This window comes from Anthonomus grandis, chromosome 17 (genome assembly GCF_022605725.1).
Source record: "Anthonomus grandis grandis chromosome 17, icAntGran1.3, whole genome shotgun sequence".
Lineage (NCBI taxonomy): Eukaryota > Metazoa > Arthropoda > Insecta > Coleoptera > Curculionidae > Anthonomus > Anthonomus grandis.
Window position 1 is genome coordinate 19,936,613 of NC_065562.1, and position 13,551 is coordinate 19,950,163.

At 35.8% G+C, this 13,551-nt stretch overlaps 1 protein-coding gene and 1 long non-coding RNA gene across 2 annotated transcripts; both read left to right on the forward strand.

The window, feature by feature from the left end:
• Position 1: 1 nt before the first annotated feature.
• Positions 2 to 11,233, forward strand: LOC126746531 (uncharacterized protein YdcI). Its single transcript, XM_050454841.1, has 10 exons — positions 2 to 296; positions 378 to 632; positions 690 to 970; positions 1,023 to 1,215; positions 1,272 to 1,507; positions 1,574 to 1,887; positions 4,168 to 4,450; positions 4,508 to 4,710; positions 6,972 to 7,421; positions 10,717 to 11,233. The coding sequence occupies exons 1-10, from the start codon at positions 219 to 221 to the stop codon at positions 11,151 to 11,153; spliced, it is 2,730 nt and encodes a 909-aa protein (XP_050310798.1). The 5' UTR covers positions 2 to 218; the 3' UTR covers positions 11,154 to 11,233.
• On the forward strand, positions 6,020 to 6,611 carry LOC126746539 (uncharacterized). Its single transcript, XR_007663923.1, has 2 exons — positions 6,020 to 6,289; positions 6,472 to 6,611. It is a non-coding gene; the product is annotated as an uncharacterized LOC126746539 (long non-coding RNA).
• Positions 11,234 to 13,551: the final 2,318 nt, after the last annotated feature.

Genomic DNA, 13,551 nt, shown 5'->3' on the forward strand with positions numbered 1-13,551 from the left:
ATTAAAACAGTCAATTTATACTAATTAAAGAGGTTTTATTCGTCTTTTACGTTTGGCAACCCTGTCACTATGACAGTTGACGTTTCTGACCCTGTCACTCATGTCACCTAACCTCAAAGCGAAAACAAATACTTTTAACGGTTTTTTTAATTATTATTATTATACAACTATTGAAAAGCAAAGACACTTAAGGGGGCCCATTTTACCGCCCCACAGCGATGGCAAAAGACGACTTTCTCAGCTCAGATGACGACCAAGAGCACAAACCCGTTGCCCGTAAAAGACCCACTAGGAATGTATGTATATACTTGCACTGATTGATAAACTTTATCATATTAAATATGCATCTAAATGTTATCAGTTGTGTGCGTTTTTAGACCAAACAAGTGGTTTATCGAGCGGAACTAACTTCTGACAGTGATAGTGAAGAATCAAGGGATCAAACGTTCAACGGTGAAGTCTCCTTAGTAAGTAGCGATGATGAGTACCAACCGGAGGTTAAAAAACCCCGAAGAAAGGCTGCCTTAACAAAACAAAAGGGAAAAATTGCCAAAACGAAGGCACCCGAAGCCCCAGTAGACTTATTAACAAGTGACGAGGAGCCTATTGTCAAGCCCCAAACAGTCAATAAGGTATTTATCAATAAACATGATAAGACAGCGCATTTTAGTTCTATTGTCTATTATTAGAAAAGAAAACTCACTGATATGGGGAACATTTTCGTGAAAACCCCGCCTAAAAAGGCAAAAACCACCACAGCCCCGAAAAAACAATCGAAACCACCATCCCCGGGCCCCAGCAAGTCCTCTTTTATCGAATCCGATGTCAGTCTGGACATTTCCATGCAGGACATCCAACCTGCTTGGGACGATGCCGAACTGTTAGCAGAAAAAAGCATGATAGACGAAGAGGTGGCGAGGAATTTAATTAAACTATGGGAGGAAGGGAATACCATACCCTTTATCGCAAGGTAAATGACTGAAAAATTATAGAGGGGGTTTGAATTAACGCGGGGGTCTTAGGTATAGGAAGCATGTGATCGGGACAATGGGCCCCGAGGAGCTGCGCACCACCAAAGAGACCTTCGACGAGATTTGCACCCTAAAAAAGAAAATGTGCACCGTCATTAAGGCGGTGGCGCAAACGAAGAAGTTGGACAATAAGTTGCAAAAGAACATTTGTGCCGTGAGGACTTTGGAGGAGTTGGAGCATATCGTAAGCCATTTTTCCCTCATAAAGTGTCTTGAGGGTTTAATTCTTTCTGGTTTAAGTATGCCCCGTTCAAAGGGGACCCCAAGAGGTCTTTGGTGGAGAGAGCACGAAACGCTGGACTAGAAGAGCCCGCCTTGGCAGTCCTCAACAATACAAACAGGATTAAACTTGAAAAATACGTCAAACCGGAAGTAAAGGAAGTCAAAACAACCGAGGAAGTGGAAAAGGGGATCGTGTACATTTTGGCCTCGGAAATGTCCACTGATCCAGAACTTTTGGCCCACCTAAGACACTTGTAAGTACCTACGATTATTTCTCTTAATTAAAACCCTGAACTAGCTTAATGAGACACTCTTATCAGGAGGAAATATACCAAAATCAGACTGCAAACCAAAAAGGCCCGACAAACCAAACCGGCCCCCCCCAAACAGGACCCCCAAAAGTTCGAACACTACTTCGAGTTCGATCAACGAGTAGACTGGCTGAAGCCCCATCAAGTGATGGCGATCAACCGGGGCGAAGCCCTGAAAGTCTTGTCGGTGAAACTGGACGTTCCCGACGATTTTCAGCAGCGGTTTGTCACGTTTTGTCGCAAAAAATGGGCCCCGAAAAGTGACCAGTCGGAACGTGACAAGTTGATTAGTATGGCAATCGAACACGCTTACGTGAAAATTGGTAAGAATTCCGTTTTTATTATTGCTACTTTTCAATTTACCCCCGTAACAGAACAGAACAGTTGTGACGTCACACGCGGCTCTCTGATTGGTCAGGACCTGTTAGGGCGGCCATATTGGTTGCTACGTTATGGGTTTACCAGGGGGGGTTCGAAAAGTTGTTTGTAATGGAATTTTGGGTTTTTTAACGGAATTAATTGGAAAATTGCGGATTTCGCGTTAAGTTGAAAAAAAATTAACTTCGGTTTAAAATAATTTTCTCTTTTTTTTTTTGGTTTCAAGTGTTCCTTGTTTTTAAGTGTGTTTACCCGGGAAACATTTAAATAACTCACCCTGTATGGGTTTTATGGAAAAAGTGATTAAAGCTTTTTTGTTCACTAATAAATTTTACATCTTTTTTCACTCTATGATTTTTGACGTAAAGGTGACAGGTGACAAGAAAATACCAAATTTTTCCAAGATTTTCTTGTTTTTGAGTGTGTTTATTCCGGAAACATTAAAATAACTCATCTTGTATGGGTTTTATGGAAAAAGTGATTAAAGCCTTTTTGTTCAGCGATAGATACTGCATCTTTTTTCTCTCTATGATTTTTGACCTAAAATTGACAGGTGACAAGAAAATTCAAGGTTTTTAAAAGATTTTCTTGTTTTTGAGTGTGTTTACCCCAGGAATATTAAAATCTAACATCTTGTGTACGTTTTATAGAAAAACTGATTAAAGCTTTTTTGTTCAGCGATAGACACTGCATCTTTCTTCACTTTATGATTTTTGACGTAAAATTGACAGGTGACAAGAAAATTACAGGTTTTTCCAAAGTTTTGTTGTTTTTAAGTGTGTTTACCCCAGAAACATTAAAATAACTCACCCTGTATACGTTTTACGGAAAAAATGATTAAAGGTTTTTTGTTCAGTGATAGATACCGCATCTTTTTTCATTCTATGATTTTTGACGTAAAATTGACAGGTGACAAGAAAATTCAAGGTTTTTCCAAGATTTTCTTGTTTTTAAGTGTGTTTATTCCGGAAACATTAAAATAACTCATCTTGTATGGGTTTTATGGAAAAAGTGATTAAAGCCTTTTTGTTCAGCGATAGATACTGCATCTTTTTTCTCTCTATGATTTTTGACGTAAAATTGACAGGTGACAAGAAAATTACAGGTTTTTCCAAAGTTTTGTTGTTTTTAAGTGTGTTTACCCCAGAAACATTAAAATAACTCCCCCTGTATACGTTTTACGGAAAAAGTGATTAAAGCTTTTTTGTTCAGTGATAGACACTGCATCTTTCTTCACTCTATGATTTTTGACGTAAAATTGACAGGTGACAAGAAAATTACAGGTTTTTCCGAGATTTTCTTGTTTTTGAGTGTGTTTACCCCAGGAATATTAAAATAACTCATCTTGTGTACGTTTTATAGAAAAACTGATTAAAGCTTTTTTGTTCAGCGATAGACACCGCATCTTTTTTCACTCTATGATTTTTGACGTAAAGGTGACAGGTGACAAGAAAATTCAAGGTTTTTCCAAGATTTTCTTGTTTTTGAGTGTGTTTATTCCGGAAACATTAAAATAACTCATCTTGTATGGGTTTTATGGAAAAAGTGATTAAAGCCTTTTTGTTCAGCGATAGATACTGCATCTTTTTTCTCTCTATGATTTTTGACCTAAAATTGACAGGTGACAAGAAAATTCAAGGTTTTTCCAAAATTTTTTTGTTTTTGAATGTGTTTACCCCAGGAATATTAAAATAACTCATCCTGTATAGGTTTAACTGTTTTATGGAAATCAATTAACTTCCTGGAAAAATTACGAAAATCCTTTAATTCTCTGTGAAGATATCACCCAATATCCAACAAATACCTGGACAAAATTAGAAATTTTAATAGTAATCCTAGAAAAACGTTGTTTTTCAATTGTTTTCCCGATTTTTCCAGACAATTCTTCAACTGCCTGGAAGAAACACGAAATTTCTTTAATCCAAACCCACTTTGACTTTACAAACAAACCGACAACTCTTTGAATCCCCCCCGTATTCCTACACGAGAAACCAAGATGGCCGCCGAGAGTGTCGCTCCGACCAATCAGAGAGTGGCACCGCGGCCGCAACCGCTACCGGGGCAGATCAAAAACTTCAAGGGGTTTAACGGAAATATTAAAATAGTTCGGTCTGTATGGGTTTTATGAAAAAAGTGCTGAAAGCTTTTTTGTTTATTGATAAATTTTCCATCTTTTTTCACTCTATGATTTTTGACCTAAAAAAAGTAAATTCCACTTATTCTAGTTTCTCCGTTAATCGAGCGTGAAATCCGTGCCGAACTAAAACAAAAAGCGGAAAAAGAGTCTTGCAAGGTATTCAGCGACAATTTAAAGCACCTACTGCTCATCCCCCCGATGAAGGGCGAACCGATACTGGGCATAGACCCGGGATACGCGAACGGGTGTAAACTGGCCCTTATCTCCCACACGGGCTCCCTATTGGCCCAGAACGTCGTTTACCCCCACCACAAAAGGGGCGGGGGACACCGCGGTGAACACGTGATCAAAGAAATGCTCCTTAAGCACCGGTAAGAATGAATGACAGATAAATGACGACACAAGTGTTGCTGAAGTCGATCTTTAAGGTGCAACTTAATTTGTATCGGAAACGGAACCGCGTGCAGACAAACGGAAGAATGGATCTCGGAACTGATCAGGGAGGACTTTTTCCTCCCTTTGAGGGACGTGCAGTACACCATAGTGAACGAAGATGGCGCCTCCATCTACAGTTGCAGTCCCGAGGCGAAGAAGGAGTTCGGCGCGTTGGATCCTAACATTATAAGTGCCGGTGAGGGAAAATTGACGTAATTTGATAATGAGCGGGAGGATTTTTTTGATTTTGGTTTCAGTTGAAAGCCGATGAGTTTTACTATAAAAAAGGTGTTTACGAGTTTTTTTGTAGTTGCAGTAGTTTTGGAGTTATTCAGGGGTTTTTGTGGGAATTGAAAAAAGTTTGGATTTAGTCAAAGGCTTTGCAAAAATCCGGATATCTGGAAAATTCCTGGACCGATTTTATTCATTTTTGTTTCATACGAAAGCCAATGAGTTTCTTCATAAAAAATGCCTCTACAAGTTTTCTTGTAACTTCAGTAGTTTTAGGGTTATTGAGGAGTTTTTGCAAAAATTGAAAAAATTGTTGATACAGTCAAAGGCTTTACAAAAATCCAAATATCTCGAAAACTCTTGGACCGATTTTATTCATTTAAGTTTCATATGAAAGCCAATGAGTTTCTTTATAAAAAAGGCCTTTACAAGTTTCCTTGTAACTCCAGTAGTTTTGGGGTTATTGAGGAGTTTTTGCAAAAATTGAAAAAATTGTTGATACAGTCAAAGGCTGTACAAAAATCCAAATATCTCGAAAACTCTTGGAGCGATTTTATTCATTTAAGTTTCATATGAAAGCCAATGAGTTTCTTCATAAAAAAGGCCTCTACAAGTTTCCTTGTAACTCCAGTAGTTTTGGGGTTATTGAGGAGTTTTTGCAAAAATTGAAAAAATTGTTGATACAGTCAAAGGCTTTACAAAAATCCAAATATCTCGAAAACTCTTGGACCGATTTTATTCATTTAAGTTTCATATGAAAGCCAATGAGTTTCTTCATAAAAAAGGCCTCTACAAGTTTCCTTGTAACTCCAGTAGTTTTGGGGTTATTGAGGAGTTTTTGCAAAAATTGAAAAAATTGTTGATACAGTCAAAGGCTTTACAAAAATCCAAATATCTCGAAAACTCTTGGAGCGATTTTATTCATTTAAGTTTCATATGAAAGCCAATGAGTTTCTTCATAAAAAAGGCCTCTACAAGTTTCCTTGTAACTCCAGTAGTTTTGGGGTTATTGAGGAGTTTTTGCAAAAATTGAAAAAATTGTTGATACAGTCAAAGGCTTTACAAAAATCCAAATATCTCGAAAACTCTTGGACCGATTTTATTCATTTAAGTTTCATATGAAAGCCAATGAGTTTCTTCATAAAAAAGGCCTCTACAAGTTTCCTTGTAACTCCAGTAGTTTTGGGGTTATTGAAGAGTTTTTGCAAAAATTGAAAAAATTGTTGATACAGTCAAAGGCTTTACAAAAATCCAAATATCTCGAAAACTCTTGGACCGATTTTATTCATTTAAGTTTCATATGAAAGCCAATGAGTTTCTTTATAAAAAAGGCCTTTACAAGTTTCCTTCTAACTCCAGTAGTTTCGGAGTTATTAAGGAGTTTTTGCATGAATTGAAAAAATTGTTGATACAGTCAAAGGCTTTACAAAAATCCAAATATCTCGAAAACTCTTGGACCGATTTTATTCATTTAAGTTTCATATGAAAGCCAATGAGTTTCTTCATAAAAAAGGCCTTTACAAGTTTCCTTGTAACTCCAGTAGGTTTGAAGTTATTGAGGAGTTTTTGCAAAAATTGAAAAAATTGTTGATACAGTCAAAGGCTTTACAAAAATCCAAATATCTCGAAAACTCTTGGACCGATTTTATTAATTTAAATTTCATATGAAAGCCAATGAGTTTCTTCATAAAAAAGGCCTTTACAAGTTTCCTTGTAACTCCAGTAGTTTTGGAGTTATTGAGGAGTTTTTGCATGAATTGAAAAAATTGTTGATACAGTCGAAGGCTTTACAAAAATCCAAATATCTCGAAAACTCCTGGACCGATTTTATTCATTTAAGTTTCATATGAAAGCCAATAAGTTTCTTCATAAAAAAGGCCTCTACAAGTTTCCTTGTAACTCCAGTAGTTTCGGAGTTATCGAGGAGTTTTTGCATGAATTGAAAAAATTGTTGATACAGTCGAAGGCTTTACAAAAATCCAAATATCTCGAAAACTCCTGGACCGATTTTACTCATTTAAGTTTCATATGAAAGCCAATGAGTTTCTCCATAAAAAAGGCCTCTACAAGTTTCTTTGTAACTCCAGTAGTTTTGGAGTTATTGAGGAGTTTTTGCATGAATTGAAAAAATTGTTGATACAGTCAAAGGCTTTACAAAAATCCAAATATCTCAAAAACCCCTGGACTCAAAAAAAACTCTTTTCACTTTTCCCGTTTCTTCCCCAGTATCATTAGCGCGCCGTATCCAAGACCCCATGGCCGAACTGGTCAAGGTGGAACCCTGTCATCTGGGCGTGGGCATGTACCAACTGGACATAAAAAAGAAGCAACTCGAGGAGGCCTTGGGCGAGGTGGTGAGCGAGTGCGTGAGTTTCGTGGGCGTGGACCTCAACACCGCCTCCCAATGCCTACTGCGACGCGTCGCCGGTTTATCGGACAAAAGAGCGTCGCAAATAATTGAGCATCGAGAGCGTCACGGGCCGTTCACTCATCGAGCGGAATTACTCAAAGTTTATGGGATCGGGGAGAGGGTTTTTGAGCAGTGCGCGGGATTTTTGAGGGTGGGACCCACGGACCCCGAAGATGTTCACTTTTATCAAAGGAATAAGTCGACAACCCCCCTGGACGCTACTGTTATACATCCGGAGTCGTATTCGGTTGTCAGGAGGCTTCTTGGTGAGTTGTTTTGTTTGTGTGAGGAGGTTATGGTTAGTGGTGGTGTATGAGTTACTATGGTATTCTTGTGAGGTTAAATTGAGGAAAAATGTTTATTTGTACAGTAGAGCTACGTAATGTTAAAAATGGACGAATTTTTTAAAATTCCCGAAGAGGCAAAAAACCCATTTTCACAGTTTTTCCTGATTTTCTCTAAAACTACTTGGAATACGGAAATAATTTTTCCACCATTGGAATCCTCATCAAAAATAGAACAAATCATGTGGAATAACTTTTAGTCGTAAACCTCAAAATAAAGAAGTTATGGGCGATTTTTGAAAATTTTTTGAAAAAAAAATTTTTGAGAATTAATTTTTTTTTTTTTAACAAATTAATTATTCGTTTAAAAAGCTTCAAAAAAGCCTAATAAAACTTTTTTGAAAAATGTCCCAGAAAAAAGTTATACTCAATTTTCTCAAAAAAATATTGGTGGAATCAATTTTTCAAAAAAATCATGGAGACCAAAACGATAGAGCCTAAAATTCCCTATAAATAAGCTTAAATGAGTTTTTCCGTATCTTCAGTAGATTCTTGAAAAAATGACTTTTAATGATTTGGCGAATGCGCCAGATCAAGGTCACGGCCGCTTTAACTGAAGATAACTTTGGAACGAAACAAGGTATTTGAATAATTTTTTTTTTCATCGAAAGCAGACACTTTTGAGCTCATTTCAACCTAATTTTGTAAAGGTATCATGTACGAGGGGTCTTTAAATAATACTTTTAAATTATGTTTTTAAATTATTTCTTTTTAGACTAAATTTTCGAGAAAAACCATAGAGACGAAAGTGATAGAGCATTAAATTCTCTATAAAAAATTATTAACAAATTTTCTTGTATCTTCAATAATTAGTGAGAAAAAAGGATTTTAATTATTTGGCGAAGGCACCAGACGAGGGTCCAGGCCGCCTTTACTGAAGATAACTTGAGACCGAAACGAGTTAATTAAAAAAATTTTTTTTTCATTAAAAGATCATACGGACCTGTTTTTGCTTAAAGCGTATTATACGAGGGGCATTTAAAAAATATTTCTGACTTTGTTTTTGAAATAACTTCTTTTAGAATGAATTTTTCAAAAAAATCATAGAAGCCTAAAAGATGGAGCGTGAAATTCTCTATAAAAAATTATTAACAAATTTTGTTGTATCTTTAACAGTTAGTGAGAAAAATAAAATTTTAATATTTGGTGAAGGCGCCAGCCGAGGGTCCAGGCCGCTTTAATTGAAGATAACTTGAGACCGAAACGAGTTATTTAAATAATTCTTTTTTTCAACGAAAGCAGACACTTTTGAGCTCATTTCAACCTAATTTTGTAAAGGTATCATATACGAGGGGTCTTTAAATAATACTTTTAAATTATGTTTTTAAATTATTTCTTTCAGACTAAATTTTCTTTTTAGACTAAATTTTCGAGAAAAACCATAGAGACGAAAGTGATAGAGCATTAAATTCTCTATAAAAAATTATTAACAAATTTTGTTGTATCTTCAATAGTTAGTGAGAAAAAAGGATTTTAATTATTTGTGGAAGGCACCAGACGAGGGTCCAGGCCGCTTTTACTGAGGATAACTTGGGAACGAAACAAGTTAATTAAAAAAGTTCTTTTTTTCATTAAAAGATCATACGGACGTGTTTTTGCTGAAGGCGTATTATACGAGGGGCATTTAAAAAATATTTTTGACTTGTTTTTGAAATAACTGCTTTTGGAATGAATTTTTCAAACAAATCATAGAGACCAAAACGATAGAGCTTAAAATTCTCTATAAAAAATTATTAATAAGTTTTTATGTATCTCCAGTAGATCCTTGAGAAAATGATTTTTAATGATTTGGCGAATGCCCCAGGCCGAGGTCCCAGTCGCTTTAACTGAAGATAACTTTGGAAAGAAACGAGGTATTTGAATAATTCTTTTTTTCATCGGAAGCAAACACTTTTGAGCTCATTTCAACCTAATTTTGTAAAGGTATCATATACGAGGGGTATTTAAATAATATTTTTAAATTTTGTTGTTAAATTATTTCCTTTTATACTGAATTTTCGAGAAAAACCATAGAGACGAAAGTGATAGAGCATTAAATTCTCTATAAAAAATTATTAACAAATTTTGTTGTATCTTCAATAGTTAATGAGAAAAAAGGATTTTAATTATTTGGCGAAGGCGCCAGACGAGGGTCCAGGCCGCTTTTACTGAGGATAACTTGGGAACGAAACGAGTTAATTAAAAAAATTTTTTTTTCATTAAAAGATCATACGGACCTGTTTTTGCTTAAGGCCTATTATACGAGGGGCATTTAAAAAATACTTCTGACTTTGTTTATCAAATAACTTCTTTTAGAATGAATTTTTCAAAAAAATTATAGAAACCTAAAAGATGGAGCGTGAAATTCTCTATAAAAAATTATTAACAAATTTTGTTGTATCTTTAACAGTTAGTGAGAAAAATAAAATTTTAATATTTGGTGAAGGCGCCAGCCGAGGGTCCAGGACGCTTTAATTGAAGATAACTTGGGAACGAAACGAGTTATTTAAATAATTCTTTTTTTCAACGAAAGCAGACACTTTTGAGCTCATTTCAACCTAATTTTGTAAAGGTATCATGTACGAGGGGTCTTTAAATAATACTTTTAAATTATGTTTTTAAATTATTTCTTTTTAGACTAAATTTTCGAGAAAAACCATAGAGACGAAAGTGATAGAGCATTAAATTCTCTATAAAAATTTATTAACAAATTTTGTTGTATCTTCAATAGTTAGTGAGAAAAATGGATTTTAATTATTTGGCGAAGGCACCAGACGAGGGTCCAGGCCGCCTTAACTGAAGATAACTTGAGACCGAAACGAGCTATTTAAATAATTCTTTTTTTCATTGAAAGAGTATACTTTTGCGGTCATATAGACGTGTTTTTAATAAAGTGGACAGATTTTTTGTTATTTGTAGAAGATAATTATGAAGAGTGACATTGAGTTAACCATCAAGAATTTCATCATTTACGTATCACAGATCTCCAGGTCAAGCGTCACTTTTGCCTTTTATGGTCATGTGACGTTAGAAGTTTTATCGATATCGATATTAATGCGCGGGAAATTCAAATAATCAAAAACGTTTAATTCATTGCAGGATTATTTTAACGACTGCCTCAATCGGTTTGAACGCATGTATTTAGCGTAATTTTATTATAACTTAATATGTCTTTTGTATATTAACCAACTTTCTACTACTATATGACCTCGACTTATTCAACGGTGTAACTTCACAGCCAAAATGAAGCTTAAAGAGTCAGAAATCGGCACCGATCGCTTCATAACGAACTTCAAACGTTCCCTAAGCGCACTAAAGCGGGACGAATTAGTGGACGCCCTTAAGAGCGACCCCCAAACGATCCAACTGATCCTGGACGCCCTCGCCAAAGAACTGAACCACGACCTAAGGGCGGAAGTGAGCGGCACGCCCCTGTTCAAAAAGGGCGTCACCACGATGGCGGACTTGTGCCCCGGCGACATTTTGACGGGGCGCGTGAAAAACGTGACGTCGTTCGGGGCGTTTGTCGACTGCGGGGTGGAGAGGGACGGACTGATCCACGTTAAGTTTATGAACGGACTGAGTTTACATTTGGGGGACGTCGTGGAGGTTAAAGTGGGGAAAGTGGATTTGGGCAAGGGGCATATACAGTTGGAGGCTGTGAGGAAGATTTAAATAAAAATTTCCTTTTTTTTTAAATAAAATAGTTTTTATGCTTTATTGCTGTAATGAGTAATAAACGGTTGCTTAAATAATGTCGTGATGCCAACGGGGCAGGAGAACGTTATTAACTAAGATATTCGATTGTATCACAGTTGTCACTTGGTTCCTCAAATAGCACCGGAGGAGGGAATGTGAGGTTAGGGTGGAAAATGGTGAAGGAGCAGGGAAAATAAATTTTTAAAAACTTGTCGCTTTGCTTTCGTATTAATAACGTGACCGTGAGTTATAGAATATTAAGCAAGAAAATCGAGAGGGTGCAAAAAATGGTGAATGCGCCGGGATTTTTTTGTTTTTCTTAATTAAAGAAACAATTTCTGTTTTGCAAAGTTGTTTTCAATTGCAAAAAAAAGGAGAAAATGTCAAATTAACGAAATTGGCGAAGGCGCCAGGTAAAACCGTGTTATCGCCCCAAATGCCTTGACGTACGTATAAATGTCAATAAAAATTAGATTAAAGTGGGGTTTGAAGGTGTATGAGAAAAAATGGCGAAGGCACCGGGAAACGTGTTTTTTAAAGGACAATTTTGAAAATTACATTGCAAGTGTCGGGGAAAGAAAATGGCGAAGGAGCTAGGAAAATTTTTACTTCCTAACATTGCCCGGGGTTTTGTATTAATGTACGCTCTTTAAAACGAATTTTTAAAAAACGTCGTTTAAAAGAAATGGTGAAGGTACTGGGTACGTGTGTATTTTTTTAAACGAATGTAATATTTGCGTAATTTCTTGCTAACCTCCAATCGACCTTTTAAATGTGAAAAAACACAAATAAATGGCAAAGAAGTGTAAAAATAATGAAAATGGTGAAGGCGCCAGAAAAACGATATTAAATTATTACTCCGAAACTACTGGAGTTACAAAGAAACTTGTAGAGGCCTTTTTTGTGAAGAGACTCGTTGGCTTTTATATGAAACAAAAATGAGTAAAATCCGTCCAGGAGTTTTCGAGATATTCGGATTTTTGTAAAGCCTTTGACTGTATCAACAATTTTTTCAATTTTTGCAAAAACTCCTCAATAACTCCAAAACCACTGGAGTTACAAGGAAACTTGTAGAGGCCTCTTTTGTGAAGAAACTCATTGGCATTCATATGAAACTTAAATGAATAAAATCGGTCCAAAAGTTTTCGAGATATTTGGATTCTTGTAAAGCCTTTGACTGTATCAACAATTTTTTCAATTCATGCAAAAACTCCTCAATAACTCCAAAACCACTGGAGTTACAAGGAAACTTGTAGAGGCCTCTTTTGTGAAGAGACTCATTGGCTTTCATATGAAACAAAAATGAGTAAAATCCGTCCAGGAGTTTTCGAGATATTCGGATTTTTGTAAAGCCTTTGACTGTATCAAAAATTTTTTCAATTCATGCGAAAACTCCTCAATAACTCCAAAACTACTGGAGATACAAGGAAACTTGTAGAGGCCTCTTTTGTGAAGAGACTCATTGGCTTTCATATGGAACAAAAATGAACAAAATCGATCCAGGAGTTCTTGAGATATTCGGATTTTTGTAAAGCCTTTGACTGCATCAACAATTTTTTCAATTCATGCGAAAACTCCTCAATAACTTCAAAACTACTGGAGATACAAGGAAACTTGTAGAAGCCTTTTTTATGAAGAAACTCGTCGGCTTTGATATGAAACAAAAATGAACAAAATCGGTCCAGGAGTTTTCGAGATATTCGGATTTTTGTAAAGCCTTCGACTGCATCAACAATTTTTTCCATTCATGCGAAAACTCCTCAATAACCCGAAAACTACTGGAGTTACAAGGAACTTTATAGAGGCCTTTTTTGTGAAGAAACTCATCGGCTTTTATATGCAATAAAAATTAATAAAATCGGTCTAGGAGTTCTTGAGATATTTGGATTTTTGTAAAGCCTTTGACTGTATCAAAATTTTTTTCAATTCATGCGAAAACTCCTCAATAACTCCAAAACTACTGGAGATACAAGGAAACTTGTAGAAGCCTTTTTTATGAAGAAACTCGTCGGCTTTCATATGAAATAAAAATGAACAAAATCGGTCAAGGAGTTTTTGAGATATTTAGATTTAAGTGAAGCCTTTGACAGTATTAATTTTTTTGTTCAAATGTGGGAAAAATCCCTTCAGTAACTCTATTGCAATTACAAGGAAACTTGTAAAAATTTTTGGGATAAAGAAACTCATGAAAAATCATTAAAATCGATCCAGGAAAAAAAAAATGGTAAAGGTGCCAGAAAAATTGCATAAACGCCTTTAGACCCAAATGCCTGGACAAGTTAATAAATTTCATTAAAACTTGACTAACCATTAAACTAAACAGAGACAGAAAAAATGGTGAAGGCACCGGATTATATTTTTTTTTTAAATCGCT